This window comes from Pundamilia nyererei, unplaced genomic scaffold (genome assembly GCF_000239375.1).
Source record: "Pundamilia nyererei isolate P.nyererei 1_Seehausen unplaced genomic scaffold, PunNye1.0 scaffold00085, whole genome shotgun sequence".
NCBI classification, from domain to species: domain Eukaryota; kingdom Metazoa; phylum Chordata; class Actinopteri; order Cichliformes; family Cichlidae; genus Pundamilia; species Pundamilia nyererei.
The window spans coordinates 1,452,469-1,466,295 of record NW_005187486.1 but is presented as its reverse complement, the minus strand read 5'-3'; the positions used below and the strand labels follow the sequence as shown (position 1 = coordinate 1,466,295).

The 13,827-nt window shown below is 42.1% G+C and overlaps 1 protein-coding gene across 5 annotated transcripts in view; it reads left to right on the top strand.

Annotated features, from left to right (window-relative positions):
* The window catches only part of zeb2b (zinc finger E-box binding homeobox 2b), a 97,466-nt gene that overhangs the window by 63,551 nt on the left and 20,088 nt on the right, over positions 1 to 13,827 (top strand). For 3 of the 5 annotated variants that reach the window (XM_013912283.1, XM_013912282.1, XM_005738661.2), the window contains exon 3: positions 9,127 to 9,381. In XM_013912283.1, the coding sequence (XP_013767737.1) occupies positions 9,127 to 9,381 (255 nt within the window). The remainder of the gene's footprint in view (positions 1 to 9,126; positions 9,382 to 13,827) is intronic. The other 2 variants (XM_005738662.1, XM_013912284.1) reach the window with 1 other exon arrangement.

Genomic DNA, 13,827 nt, shown 5'->3' with positions numbered 1-13,827 from the left:
CACACACACACACACACACACACACACACACACAGCTGCTATCAGAAACACATTATTATTGGAGAGAGCTGACCACAGGAGAACCCTGGCAAGCACCCCGAGATAGGCTCTTATATTCTTCCTCCCTCCCCAGGGAAGAATTCATGAATTAAATCTTTCTATTAAAGGTAACTCTCTCCTCCTCCCACAAGAATACAAACAAGGGGGAGAGAGCGAGGGAGACATATTCAGTCTGGACCTGCAACTGGTGATTATTTTCATTACCAAACAATCTCCTGATTATTGTTTTGGTAAGCTGATCAATAAGTTGTTTTAAAAAAGACCCAGCCACTCTACTGTCAGCCGTCGGAGCTCAATTAAAGTCAGCACAGGATTCAGAGATGTTCAAATTGAAACAGCATGTTTTTACACTGTTAACATGTAGGAATAGATGGCACTTTTCTTCAAGTTCTGATTAGCAAGTTGTTAAGTTATGTAAGAAGTGTGCAGATATTTGTGTCAAAAAATGGAAAAAATCCAGCATTATATTCAGTGCAAGTGTTTCATATTAAGAAGCACGGCATAGTTCCTGTTAATAATTTTAAAAAAACGTGTAGGGAGAATTTAGTTATTTTATTTTTCATTTTAATGACAATCAAGTTCAAGAAATAGATTGAAATAATAATTATAACTAGCTATAATTTTTTGATTAAAGTTGAGAGGTGTCAAGAATAAAGTTGAAAAGTAGGAGAAATAAATAAAATCAGAAGTAAAGTGGAAACAAAATGTAGAGAAATCAGTTGGAATTGAAGTTAATGTTTAGAATACAGTTAAATTATTAAGAGTAAATTTAAAATGTTTCCTAATAAAACCAACAATTTTGCAAAACTGACTTGTTGACAAAGTTTAACAAATAAAGATTCAAAATCTTAATATTGGGAGTAAAGTTAAAATTTTGAGAATAAATTCTGAATGCTTACAGAGAATGACGACAATGTGAGTACGGGTGTAATATCAAGAACAAAGTCAGAAAGAAAATGACACCGTTATATAGTATAATTTAAGCCTAAATAAAGTTGAAATACTGAAAAAAATACCATAATTTTCAAGATTCTAGTTGAAATGTCAAGAATAAAATCACAAATGTAGGAAAATTAAATCAAAACTTCAGAAGAAAGATAAAAGAAGAAGAAAGTTGGAAAGTAGATTAAAATCAAAATGTTAAAAAATACAGTTAATATTTTAAGAACAAAGTTAAAATAAGTTTGAGAATAAAGTCAAAAAGTTGAGCAGAGGGTAAAATCAACATCTTAAACAAAGTGAAGTATAAGTTAAAATATCAAGACTGAAACTTGACTGTACAATAAAGTCAAAATGTTGGAAGATGTAGTTAAAACTTTTAAAATAAAGGAGAAATGCTGAGAACAAAGACGAAAAGTAGAAGATGTGATGAGCGTGTCGAGAAAATGTGAAAAAGTAAATAAAGGTTTTAATAATGGGACTACAAATGATGGAGAGAAGACAGGAGAAAGGTAGAGTAAACAAAAAACGATGGAAAGTTCGAAGAATAAAGATGAAAAGAGGAGGACATGATCAACTCATCCACAAAATGTTTTTGAAAAGTACGTAAAATAATGATGGACTAACAGTTCAAATGTGGGAATAACATCACATCTTCTGATTTGTTTCCTTTTTGTTTCTAACAAACAGTAACACCGAAAGTCCTCCTTCCCTAGCGTGGCCCTGGTACTTGTCCATACTCTGGTTTGAATCCACGTGCGATCATTGTGTTTCGGCTCAGCTGTAGACACGCGTGTAAACATGTCCGTCTCTTTATTATGCTCGCAGCGGCTCCACACATCTGTTTTATTAGCTGTGTTTCCTTCTTCATATTAACCCGCAGGTGCTCTTGTCGCTGCCTGCACTGATGCTTCTTCTTCTTCTTCTTCTTCTTCTTCTTTACAATTCACATTAATACCCGCACGCACAGAAAAAGCCCCGCAAATTTCAAATAGTTTAAAGCACTTGCTGCATTCATTCAGCTCCGAGCATTAAAAAGGGCCTTTATAGTGGAGGGGAAATTAGCGATGGTCTCCCTTTATGTGTGTAAGAAGCCCTGCTTTGCCTGTGACGACTCCAAAACTGGAAGCAGTTCACCCAGCAAACGTTTTCTTTTTTCCCCCTTCTGTGTGTGTGTGTGTGTGTGTGTGTGTGTGTGTGTGTGTGTGTGTGTGTGTGTGTGTGTGTGTGTGTTTGGTTAGTTACAGTAATTACGGCCCAATAACTGACAGCCAAAACCAGGCAGGAGAAAGTAGAAGGGGGCTGTTTTTCCTCAGCCGTGCGCAGCCTCGCTGCTGAACATCTGCTGAGAGATTTGCATATTAATTAACCCATATTAACTCTAATTATTCTGGGAAATTATCAAATAAATTAAATTTTCTAATTTTAACCGTTTTTCCCCCCTTCTTCCCGTTGCTTGACGAGTGTCAGGGTAACGTGAGGAGACGAAGGGGAAGCTCACCTGTGCCGAAAAAACATTTTATATATGTATGGGTATATATATATATATATTCCATCACCACCTCCCCCTTCTCCTCATCCTTCCCCTTTGCCTCCCAACCTTTCCCTCCTCTGTTCTTCTTCTCTGAATCCTCCCTCCCACTCTCCTGGCCTGGGAGTCCTGAGGGCAGCCAGGGGAAGCTTTTGTGTGTCTTTTTTATTCTTCTTCTTTGGCTTGTGTGACGAAGAGGAGGCAGGCGGTGGGGGGAAGGACGGGAGGTTTACTTCTTCGAACATTTGTTGGAGGCAGGAACATGTGTGAACTGGGGGAGGAGGAGGAGGAGGAAGGGGCGGGGTGGGCACAGATGGTGAATCCATGCAGGACCCGGCAAAGGTGGGACCTCTGAGCTGTTGAGCAAACCTTGAAGCTTTCTGTGCCTCCCTCGCCCTCCCCAGCCTGTTGCTCGGGCCTCCTCTGCAAATAAATGGCGCTTTAATTGAATTAGAGTCAGGGCTGCGCGAGGGGCTCCTCGTGGACACAACCCAGCGGCGATTCGACGCAGTCCAATGGGTCGGAAGATGCCACAAATATCGATGCTGCGAGTTTTTCTTTGGTAGTCTCTAACAGAGGAAGAAAATCTGCCATTTGGTGGCCTCTTTACCCCCTTATGTGTCTCCGTGTAAAAATCCTTCTGTAATCTCAGCTTAATTATGCACAATCGAGTTATGAGCGTCGTTTGTTTTCGGGGCAACCTACGCTATCGTGCTATAGTGCTGTCGTATTAAAGTTAAATGACTGCAAACACGAAAGAAAAAAGGGCTACGATTGCCTCATTTGAACCCCGCAATTGGTCCTTTTTGCAATGCTTTAATGTCATCTGGTCAACAAGACTTATCAGACACATTAGTCGGAGCAAATTTCCTGAAAAACGCTCATGCTGGGAGGCTTTTCTTGGCATGAAAACAGTGCAGTATTTCTTACGTTTCACTCTCTTGCAAGCAGAATGATTTAAATTCCGTCAAAACTCTCATCACGTCGCAGTTTTTGGAGTTTATTTTGTTTGCCTCACTCTGGATGTCCACAGTTAGACTTTCTTTAACTTACTAAGCTTCGACAGTGACTTCTTTTACTGCTATTTGCTCATAAATCTGACTCAAAATTAGCTCTTAAACACCTAAAGGTGTCGTCCCCAGCAACTTATATCCGTCACTTACTTCACTTTGCAGCAGCACACCTCCCCCTCTCTATAGACGCACACATGCAGTGCCCAGACAGACGCACACACACAAACACTCCCAGGTTGCGTTTACACTTCACTGAGTTTTCACCATTCATCGTCTCTCCCTCCCCTCTCTCCGGCCCTCACCCCTCACTCTCCCCCTCTGTCTCCTTTCAGAGCTTTTGTTTGCCCTCTGCCACCGTCCTTTCACCGACTTGGCCCTGATTTGCCCCTTGTGCTCGATCACACCATTATACTGAGACAAGATAGCACAAAATATCCAAACATGTCTGCTATCCTTTTGTCTGGCCTGATTTGGGTTGGGGTGGCTCTGGTTTAGCGACTGAAGGAGGGTGTATTCTTGTTTTGAACACAAAGGTGAAATAATCTATAAAATAGTTCCTTTTTAAGGAGCGCTGTTAGCCCAGTTTGAGTTTTATTTCAGAAAAAATGCCTTAAAGACTGTCTAAGGATATGTATAAAATAAGATTTAACCGTCTTCGCTGTAGGTGTGAGCTTTCCATCAGACAGGAGTAAGACTTACCCGAGGAAGTGCTTAAACTGTTGCAGACAGGAACAATGGCAGACAAAAGGTCATCGCGAGAATCCACTACTGCTGGCGGTAGCCACAAGGCAGCGACCTCGCTTCCACCTTAATGCCCTCCCACACACACACAAACACGGACACACTCTGACTAACAGAGCGCCCCTGCTTCCCCATCTCCCTCCCAGCCATCCAGGTGATCCGCTTGGCTCACATTCATGAGACAGGGAGCGAGCGCGAGCAGTTATCGTCCAATAGGGAGAATGTCCTGGCTCATTATCGGCGTAGGAGGCCGAGCGTGTCACCTGGAGCTAAGCCTCGACACTTGACTAAAAAGTCAGCCGGGGTTAGCGTGAGAGCGCGAACGTGGGTGTTAGTCATTCTCCCCGCAGCGATCACCTCCACCGTTGGCCTGCCGAACAGTAAGAGCTCTTTTTCCTCTTTGGCTCGGAGACTCCAGCAGGAAGGGCTTTTAGCGCAGCCTCCTCTGGGCACCTGATGACTACTTTGGGATTGTTAAATAAATGTGATTATACCTGTTAGCATTGTGAAGTGGTTTTTCTTGGCAGAACGCAAGTGGAACACCTCTGAACTCGGGCTTTAGAGCATAGGAGGGTGGATTTTATGGCATAGAGTAACCTAGTGTACTTGGGCATTGAAGAGAAATGTTCTTGATTTGTTGTAACCCAGCTTCATTTAACTTGATGCTACAATCAGATATCTGATATTGAAGGAAGCAGAAACAAGTTTTGATGCTTAAAATGAGGCACAGATATGGGTTTGCATGATTTTAAGAGTTAGATTTAACGACTAATGACCCAAAATACAGCTCTGAACCTATTTGCAACCTTGTAGACAATCATATCTCATTTTTTCCTTTTATTAAATTAGAAAATAATTTAATGATTTAAAAGAAAATAATCATTCCATCTGACATACAATAAAAGTTGTTCACCTTTTACCAAAAAAGTCCATTTCCAGCCCAAAGTCTAAGTCATCAAAGAGTTAATGTGTCGCTACAACCTGATTTCTATTATTTAAGGAGCCCAAACCACTTTTCTATGTTAAAAATAGGCCAAATGTAGGATTTGGGTGATTTTAGGGGTTAGGTTTAAGTACTTAGACACTAATGTATTTTTTGTGATGAAGTCACAATTAAATGATGAGCCCAATCCCTAATGATGAGTTTAGGAGACAAGGAAAAAAAGTCTTTTTGATGCATATCAGTTAGAATGATCCTTTTTGTTTTGGTATCCTGATTGCCAGAAAAATAGCAACAAAAAAAAGATATTATAATTGCCTAGATATAGTGTTGTGGTCATAACCAGTGATTACTTAGACCTCACAGAGTTTAATCAGGTTTCGTCAGATGTTTTAAAAGCAAACTTTGGTATCAAAGGCCCAACGGATCTGAACGTAAGCTCCTTTTTTGACTTTTTATTCTGTGTCAAGCACGCTCGGCTTGTACAGACTTATCATATATGCAAAAGTTTTCCGACAAACAGATGCGTGCGGTCAACATCAAAGACGCAAGTTGGTAGCTGCCTATTCCTCCAAGTGACTTTGGGCATCTTTGAACGCAGCATGTGGCCTGACAACTGTTATCTTTGGTGGGGTTTTTTCTTTCTTTTTTGTGTGCAGGAGTCGATTGTGATTCCAACATTAAAAGCGTGTTTTGATCACTGGAGCTACTCGTTCCCTGTCAAACCTGAAGCTTTGTAAATACAATCATGTTGGAGTTGGACTAAATTAATTCCACTGGCTTCTCTGTGTCTGCAGAGTGCAACTGTCACAGCTGAAGAATTGCCTGCGCCATTGTTTTTTTTTTTTCTTCCTCCCTGACTTTATCAAAGAAATGATGAGATTTTAATAAGACTTTGTCCCTTTGCACTCTTGATTTTTTTCTCAGGCTGTCATTGCTGATGCTTCCAGCCGTACTAATCAATATTAGTCCTCACTCTGTACTTTTTTTGTGAGTGACAGAATAATGCTGGGACTGTGAAAGGGTTATGTCAGATAGCTTAAAACCTGATATTAAACAAGAATTGCGCTGCTACACATGTCACTTTAATTATCAACAAAAACGCAAGTCGAAGAACCCCCCCCCAATTTACCTTAAGAGGAGTAGAAGAAAGCAAACAGGTAGCGGCAACAGTTCGCGAAACGTCGTTCATAATTGCTTTTGTCAAGGATGACACTTAAGGTAAGAAAAGGAGAGAAGAGGAGAGGCACTGGAGAAGTAAACACTATCTTTTCTTTGTCTTTCGCTCTCCTCGGCAACACAAAAGACTGATTAAGAGTGAGGTTCGGGGAGGGGGATGAAATAACTGCCTGCGAAATATTAGTAGGTTAGAATTACTTTGTTGCTTGACACAATACCAATAGATGCTTCATGCTCAGAGAGGGAGAGGCTCTTGTCAGCAGTGGCACCTAAACAATGGCAGCTTTCTTGACGTTAATACTGCGCGTTTGACTTGACGAGCACCCCACTGTCATTTTGCCTTCTTGGAGGTATACGTTGAATGCGGAGGAGACAGCTGACGTTCGGGGAAGATTGCATCCACGGAGACAGTTCAACGCCCCCGTGTTTAAATTTGTTCAGAAACTTGAGGACAAGACGTCACGAGAGATAAGAAAAAGCAGCAGGAGACATAAACTGGTGTCAAAAATAAAAAGAAAGCTCCTCTCTCTTTTTTTTTCTTTTTCTTTTGCTTTACTTTGAGGTCCGGTGTTCTCAGTCCTGCCCTGAAAAGTTTGCTCCGCTCCCTCATTCCTTATGTGGGAAGTCAGAACGGTGTGCATTGCTGCGGTGGATGTGTTGCTAAACAAAAAGAAGCTCCCTAGCTCCTTTTATTAGGGAAGAATAGGCCCTTTAAAACCTGTCCAGCCTTAGATAATTTCATTCAGCCGGCCCCTGCCCGGCCGTCATTGAATCTGCATCCAGAGATCAGGTTCACAGCAACGGGTTGATAGCTTCCCAAGCCTCTTGGCCTTTTGTTCTACCAATCCTGTGCTGCTGCCCCCTCCTCGGCAAGCTGGGGAGGAGGGGGATACAGAGCTGATGGGACATTGCTGAGGAAAGTTCAAAACTTCAGGGGTGAAGGGGCGCAGAGAGGTGAATTCCAACAATTTTTAAGTTAAGAGATTTCTAAGTCTGGCAAACTTTCATCTCATTCAGACGTCTAGACGTTTGACAGGTAGAGACGGCTCTCTTTCAATCCAACCTTTCAAATAAAAGCACAATATCAATTGTACCAAGGTGGATGTGGACCACCCAGGAACTCCTAACGTCTCTCTCCACTCGTGGGTCTCCTGCCTCGGTTGCCTTTTTTGTCGTCCCCAAGGAGCATTACTGAGTCTGAACTTGCCTAAACCCTTGTGATCACACCTCTTGAAAAGGTTTTGTTTCCTCCGTCGATTGGTATTCGAGGCAGGTCACCGCACTCCCACCCTCCTCCTCGTCCTCCTCCTCATCTCCTCCCCCACTTTCTGCCTGCCTGCCACCCCTGCCCACCACCCCCAACTGCCTCCCCTCCCACGTTTGAAAGCCCTGTTTTCATTTTAATTTGCACCTGTTGTGCAGTTGTTCGCTGAAGGCAAGTGCAGACCAGTCAATCGCACAGAGACGTGTCAGAAGGAGATGTGGGGAGGCTTATCTTTTGATATGTATAACGTTTTCAGAAATGCCGTGCATGAACTTCATCTGGTTGGCACTCCTGATTCTCAGAGAGTTCAAGAGGCAGGGACACTTGTAGCTATAACTTTGGCATAAAAACCGCCTTAATTAAGCTTGTTGATTCCTCGCAGGGTCACAATGTGAGGAGTTCTGCATATTTTCCACAAACAAGATATAAATCTATTGATTTTCACCGAAGCTCTGCTGACTTGTGGGCTCGCTAAGGCTTTTTTTATGACTCGGAAACATAAATTCAACGAAAGCCTCCACCTCTTCACTTCGGTGGCTCAGACTCTGGGCCCTCCCATGATTGGCTCTCACCACAGAACATTTTTGCACAAGCTGCCAATGAGGTGTGTCCCCATGTGATGCCATCCATCTGCACTGCTCCAATAAGTCCTCTGACGTCCCTTTTCTGCAGTGATTTACGCCGTGGCGCGTACTCGCTGAGAACCAGCTGATGGTGGTGACTAATTTGCACGAGAGCCACCTTTGATTGAGTTCACAGCCCTTATTTACAGGCCGTCTATTTTAAGAAATGCAGGCATATGTCTGGGACCTGGGTGTTGTGGAACTGGGCGAGCCCTACTGTTGGAGTTTTGAATGTGTGTGTGTGTGTGTGTATGTGCCTAAAGGCGCTGCCATGCTTTTATATTTTAATATGTTAGGAAACATTTATATTAATGTTCATGGTTCACTGGCAATGCAAATGTGAAGACATCCGAGGGCTACATGCAGTGAATAATCTAAATCACTATAGGTTAAGCCTTTTGTATGCATAGCAACAACAGTTGTAATATTGTACGTGCTATGTGGAGCATCTCAAATGTGAGCGGTATGCTCCGGAGCAGAGCCATCCTGAAAGGTGCAGCTCGTTGGCATCCAAGGCATGTGAGCACGGCTGAAAATTAGTGGCTATTTTGGCTCGTATCTCCTCGACAGCTGTCTGCCCACCGCTGTGGTTTAGTCACAAATTCCAGCCGTGGATGCTGTAATTGGGGTGTAACCCACCAAAAGAAAAAGGGGCCTACGCCTTGCATTGAGCAGTAATGTGGGGTTATCCTTTTAATCTGCGGATAGACCTCAGTTTTCCAAAACTGGTCTAAATCCCTCGTCAGATTCATCTGTCCACAAGAAGTTGTAGAGAACTGCATTATTTCTCCGCCGTGCTTTCCTGTACTGACCAAATTTGTTCTTCCTTTGTATCACAGCTCTCAACTACGAGAATGTGGTGGAGACCGGATCAGAGACGGAGGAGGAAGACAAGCTGCCAGTGTCTGAGGAAGACCCTCTGATCAACGGAACCGGCAGCCCGGCCAGCCTCACCAACCCTGAGGTCTCGCCACGTATCGAGGGACACGGCCTGCTGAACAAGGACGACGATGACGACGAGATGAGGGACAGCGGCGTGGAGCACATTTGGCCCGACAATGACATGCTGAGTGCTTCCGTGGACGGTACTGGTGAGTGTAGAACAAGTAAATTCAGTCATGTCAACTGTAGGAGTTTGGTAATAGTTGGGTTGCAAAGCAGCTTGCACAGGCAACCTTAATGGGACACTTTAAAATGAGCCTTGGCAGTTGTCAGATGTGTAGAATGGCATCAGCTTGATGTTGTGATCGCGGATAAGCTCTGTGACTTCCCAAAGTAACTCTGTGCTGGATTTTTCTTGAGCTTGTAAAGCTGGCAAAAAGGCAAATTGATGATTTCCTAATTAAATTCTGCCTGGCTTTCAGTCTAGGTTTTGTTGACTAGAACAGTTGTGGATCTGCCCACTGAGGTTCCTAAACAGGCAGCAATCTGTTGCCTGAAATGACAAAGAAAACATATGGGGGTGTTTATTCCAAACTCGGATGGATATCCACTATTTGAGAAACGTGACCTGCACTATTAGAAATATCAGAAGATGATAGAAGAATATATTTTAAATCATGCAAACGTCCATGTTCTTTTAACCCTTTGCGGTTTAAGTTCTTATAGGCGGTAACACTAACACCTTCCCTACCCTCAGCCTATGTTTTGGGCTTTTTTGTAGAAGAAATGTTAAGTTTGGTTGATTTTGGTCAATTAGGATGGTTATTTTCTTTGTACCCTGATTGCCAAGACTTAATAAAGCAAAAATTAGATTTTAGATTTTTTTAGGTTTCGAGTTAGGGTTGGGGTTGGGAAGGTTTAGAACCATAAGAACTCTTGGCTTTTCTTACCAGATGTGTGGGGTTCAGGTGAGCTGTCAGTCAGAAAAACTACCACTAAGCTCACTCATGGATACTCTATAGTGAATGTGTGCTCATCCTGCCACTTGTGGTATCATCTTATGCTGTAAACCCCACCCATCTGGTGCCCGAGCAGACTTAAACAAACGCCACGGAGCGTTTTGCAAACAATGCTTGAGCCAGGTCTGACGGTGAAGCCCCGATGACGCTCCCTCAGCAGACAGACATGATAAACAGTTTCTCTGTGAGCGGCAGAGACCATTTGGTTCACGCTTAGAGAAAAGCCAAACAACAAAAAAATATTTACAGTAATGTATAAGGAGGAGGTGGAGTGGGGAAGAAGCCTGTGAGCTGCAGGAAATGAAATCTTAGCGTGTTTTTATGGTGTTTCAGCAACGTCCAGCAGTGACTGATGCTGCTTAATTCGTCTCGCCCCTAACAAGCTGCCTAATCCCAGGCAGGTGATACCTACCCCAACTTGACTGACTTATTGTCTTTTGTTTGAGCAACTCCTTCTGCAGGGGCCCCAGTCACAGATGCTTGAAAGATAAATACTTTTAATTAGGGGGCAGGGTATAATCATTAAAGGAAGCCAGACTGCTGCAAAAAGTCATTAACAATCTTAAATGAAATTTTTATTTTTATGATAGCCATTTACATGTATAATAAGAGTCAATGATTCTTGGAAGCATGTGACAGGAACAGAGTATGGCGAGAAGTCATGTAAGACAGCCCATTTAAATGAGCTGGGCTTTGCTATTCATTTCTGCTAATGAACTAGCTGTGCACAGTGCCGAAAAACGGGGGAACATTCAGCAGTCTTAAATTTTAATATGGGGGAAAATTGCACATTTATTAGGGATAAGGGGGGGAAAAACTTAGCGGGTATCAACTTTCACTTCTCCTAAATAACCGTTCATATTGCCTCCTTAAGGGGTGGAAGAAAGAAAAGACAGTTTGGTAAATAAATCAAGATAAAGGATAAACAAGCTGTCATTGCACACGGTAATTGTTTATTTGATAAAGACCTGCGGTGCCATAATGTCTGTAATTCAACTATGTTGCAATTCCCAGATAATATGCTTCTTGTGTGATAAAGCGTCTGACATATTTCGGAGAGCAAGTCAAGTTCATTAGAGCGTTTGGGAGTCTCTTTCCCAATCTTGCGGGTGCTGTGTTTCCCAGCCTGCCTTTTTCTTTTTTTTTTTTTTTAACATCCGCGGTGCCTAAGTGTCTACAGTGATACCTCAGCACATAACTCAGGCCTGAGATAAGTTAGCACCCTCCCTCCTTCCTACTCGGACTGATTTGGTCGTCACTCCCCTATCGAGAGTTTTTGCACAGGTCTTGGAAGCATGATTGAATGAAGGTCCTGGGAAGGGTTGGGAATATTCGAGCCAAATAGAAACTGTACGGGGCAAAAACAGCCGAGGTGACTCTCCCAGACACAACTACAGCATGTAAGAAAGAAAAAGTTTATCGCAGAGCCTCGTCTGATTCCACCGCACAATCAGAGTCTTGTGTCTGGCATTGTCCTTGACATTCCTTAATCCCACAGTGAGGCTGGACATGATGTGCTGGAAAGCATGACATCATTATCACTGACAGGCGTTTTCAAATAAATCACCTGTCTTCCTCCGTTGCCCTTTTTAAACCCCTTCTCCCAGCCGTCGGTGGGGGGGCAGGGGGATTTCTGACAGCAGCGCTGTTTGCTTCATGTTTGTGTTGTTTGCAAACAAAACAAAACGAAAAAATATTTTTTTTTAGCCAAATTTGGCCTTCTGTTTTCGATCAAACAGTGGTTCTTGTTTTCTTTGCACATCTATCGAGTTGTGCAGTTATTAATTTGTCATTTAAACACCTACTGCAGTCCAGGACTTTCCCATAGCGTTTTAGATGCCTATCCATCCTGCCAAGAATAAAATTCAGAGGAAAACACTGTGTTCTTTGGCTGCTAAATGCTCAATTTTGAAGCGATGGAACAGAGTATCTGCCATTGACAAGTCTAAAAATATCCCATTTTGCATTAGCCTTCTAAAACCTTTAATCCTGCCACTTTTGTTTTGTTTCCGAGATTCAGAACTATTAGGCGCTTGACTCAAACATGACAGATTCAGGATAAATGAGGCTAAATGCACAAAGGCAGAACTTTAAAGCGCCTGTGACTGCGGTGACCGGCCATAAAAACAGGAATGTTTTCAAAATAAACAGCATCTGAGCTGCTATGAAAATAGGTGGAATTACAGTCGGGCCAAAGGTAGTCTGGACTCCTCCTGAGTCCAGAGTCGGCTCTCAAACCTCAACATCACTCTTCAAGGAGGTGTGTACCTTACCGCCTCAGGTCTTCAGTGATTTACTGCTAACAAAACACACTTTTCCACCATTTAGCGGACACTTTCATCCAAGACGCTTTCCATGACCAAGAATAGGCACATATTTGTGGTATAAGTGGATCCAGCAGAAATCAGATGCCTCTCTTCTTTTGCTTTTCTGACATTACTTGCAGTTTTTGTTTTCATAATGTAACATTTTTAAGCTCCCTTTCAAGGATAAACTCACTTTTCTAAGAATTCTTCTCTAAACAGAAGCTAATAACACTAATGTTGGACATTTTTATTAGTTTAAGGCAGCAATTCCCAGCCAATGACACTAATCATAATTCCCATCCATTGCCAAGGGCGTGTTTCTATATTCTGTGCCCAGCCCGGCTAATATGAAAAACGAGAAAATACAGTTTATTTTACAAACTAAATATAATTGAACTGGCTAGCTTATTAGCTTTGCTAATAATATAGCTAACAGTTAGCTTAAATTGTGGACAACAGTTGAAATAGGTAGCTAAAATTAAGAATTTACAGACAGTGATTTTTTTTTAGTAAAAGTATAAATAACAATTGAAATAAAGACTTAAAATTATGAATAGAGAAATGAAGATTTTAAAGCTGCCAGGGTATTAGAAATATAGATAACTGTTTGAAATAGCTAAGAGACTTAAAGATATTTTCATGGTTTTAGTCCAGTTTGGCCCATAGTTTCTTTGGATATACACTTAAAACAGTGAACTAAAATTGCAAATTTTGGTTGGAAATAAAGTTGGAAATTCTTTATTTAACAGTATGGCTAGCAGTCACTTTGAATTGCAAGCTAAAAATGTGGATTAACAAATGAAATAGCTAGACAACAACATGGAGTAACAGTTATTACTGATCCCTGTCATGTCGGGGGAAAAAGCACTACTTAACATAATGATTAAATTGTTATAAATACATCGCTAAATAGAATAAAAAGGCATTACACTCAATGTAATGCCTTTTTAGTACCAGTTTTAAAACAAGGAAACTAATTTGAGTCTCTCTGAGAGAGGGTTGTGCGATATGTAAACAGAAAAAGTTAAAAAGAGCAATGAGCCACTGTCACTCACTGCAATGGCACTTTGTCCCATTTGAATGTAGCTCAGCACTGGCATGGATCTATGTATTTAAGTGTCCCAGAGGCCATAGCAGAGAGGTGTATGTGGTGTTAGTCTACCTCCTACTGGAAGCAGCCGTCCCTCCCTTTAGACCACAGATAACAAAAGTTCTCCAAGGTAAATAGGGGAGAGTGAAGGGCCAGTAAATCCCACTGGTCATCCCCTTGCGTCAGACTAAAAGTATGCAGTCAAATTTGATTACCCAACGCAAACACGGTGCCTACGAG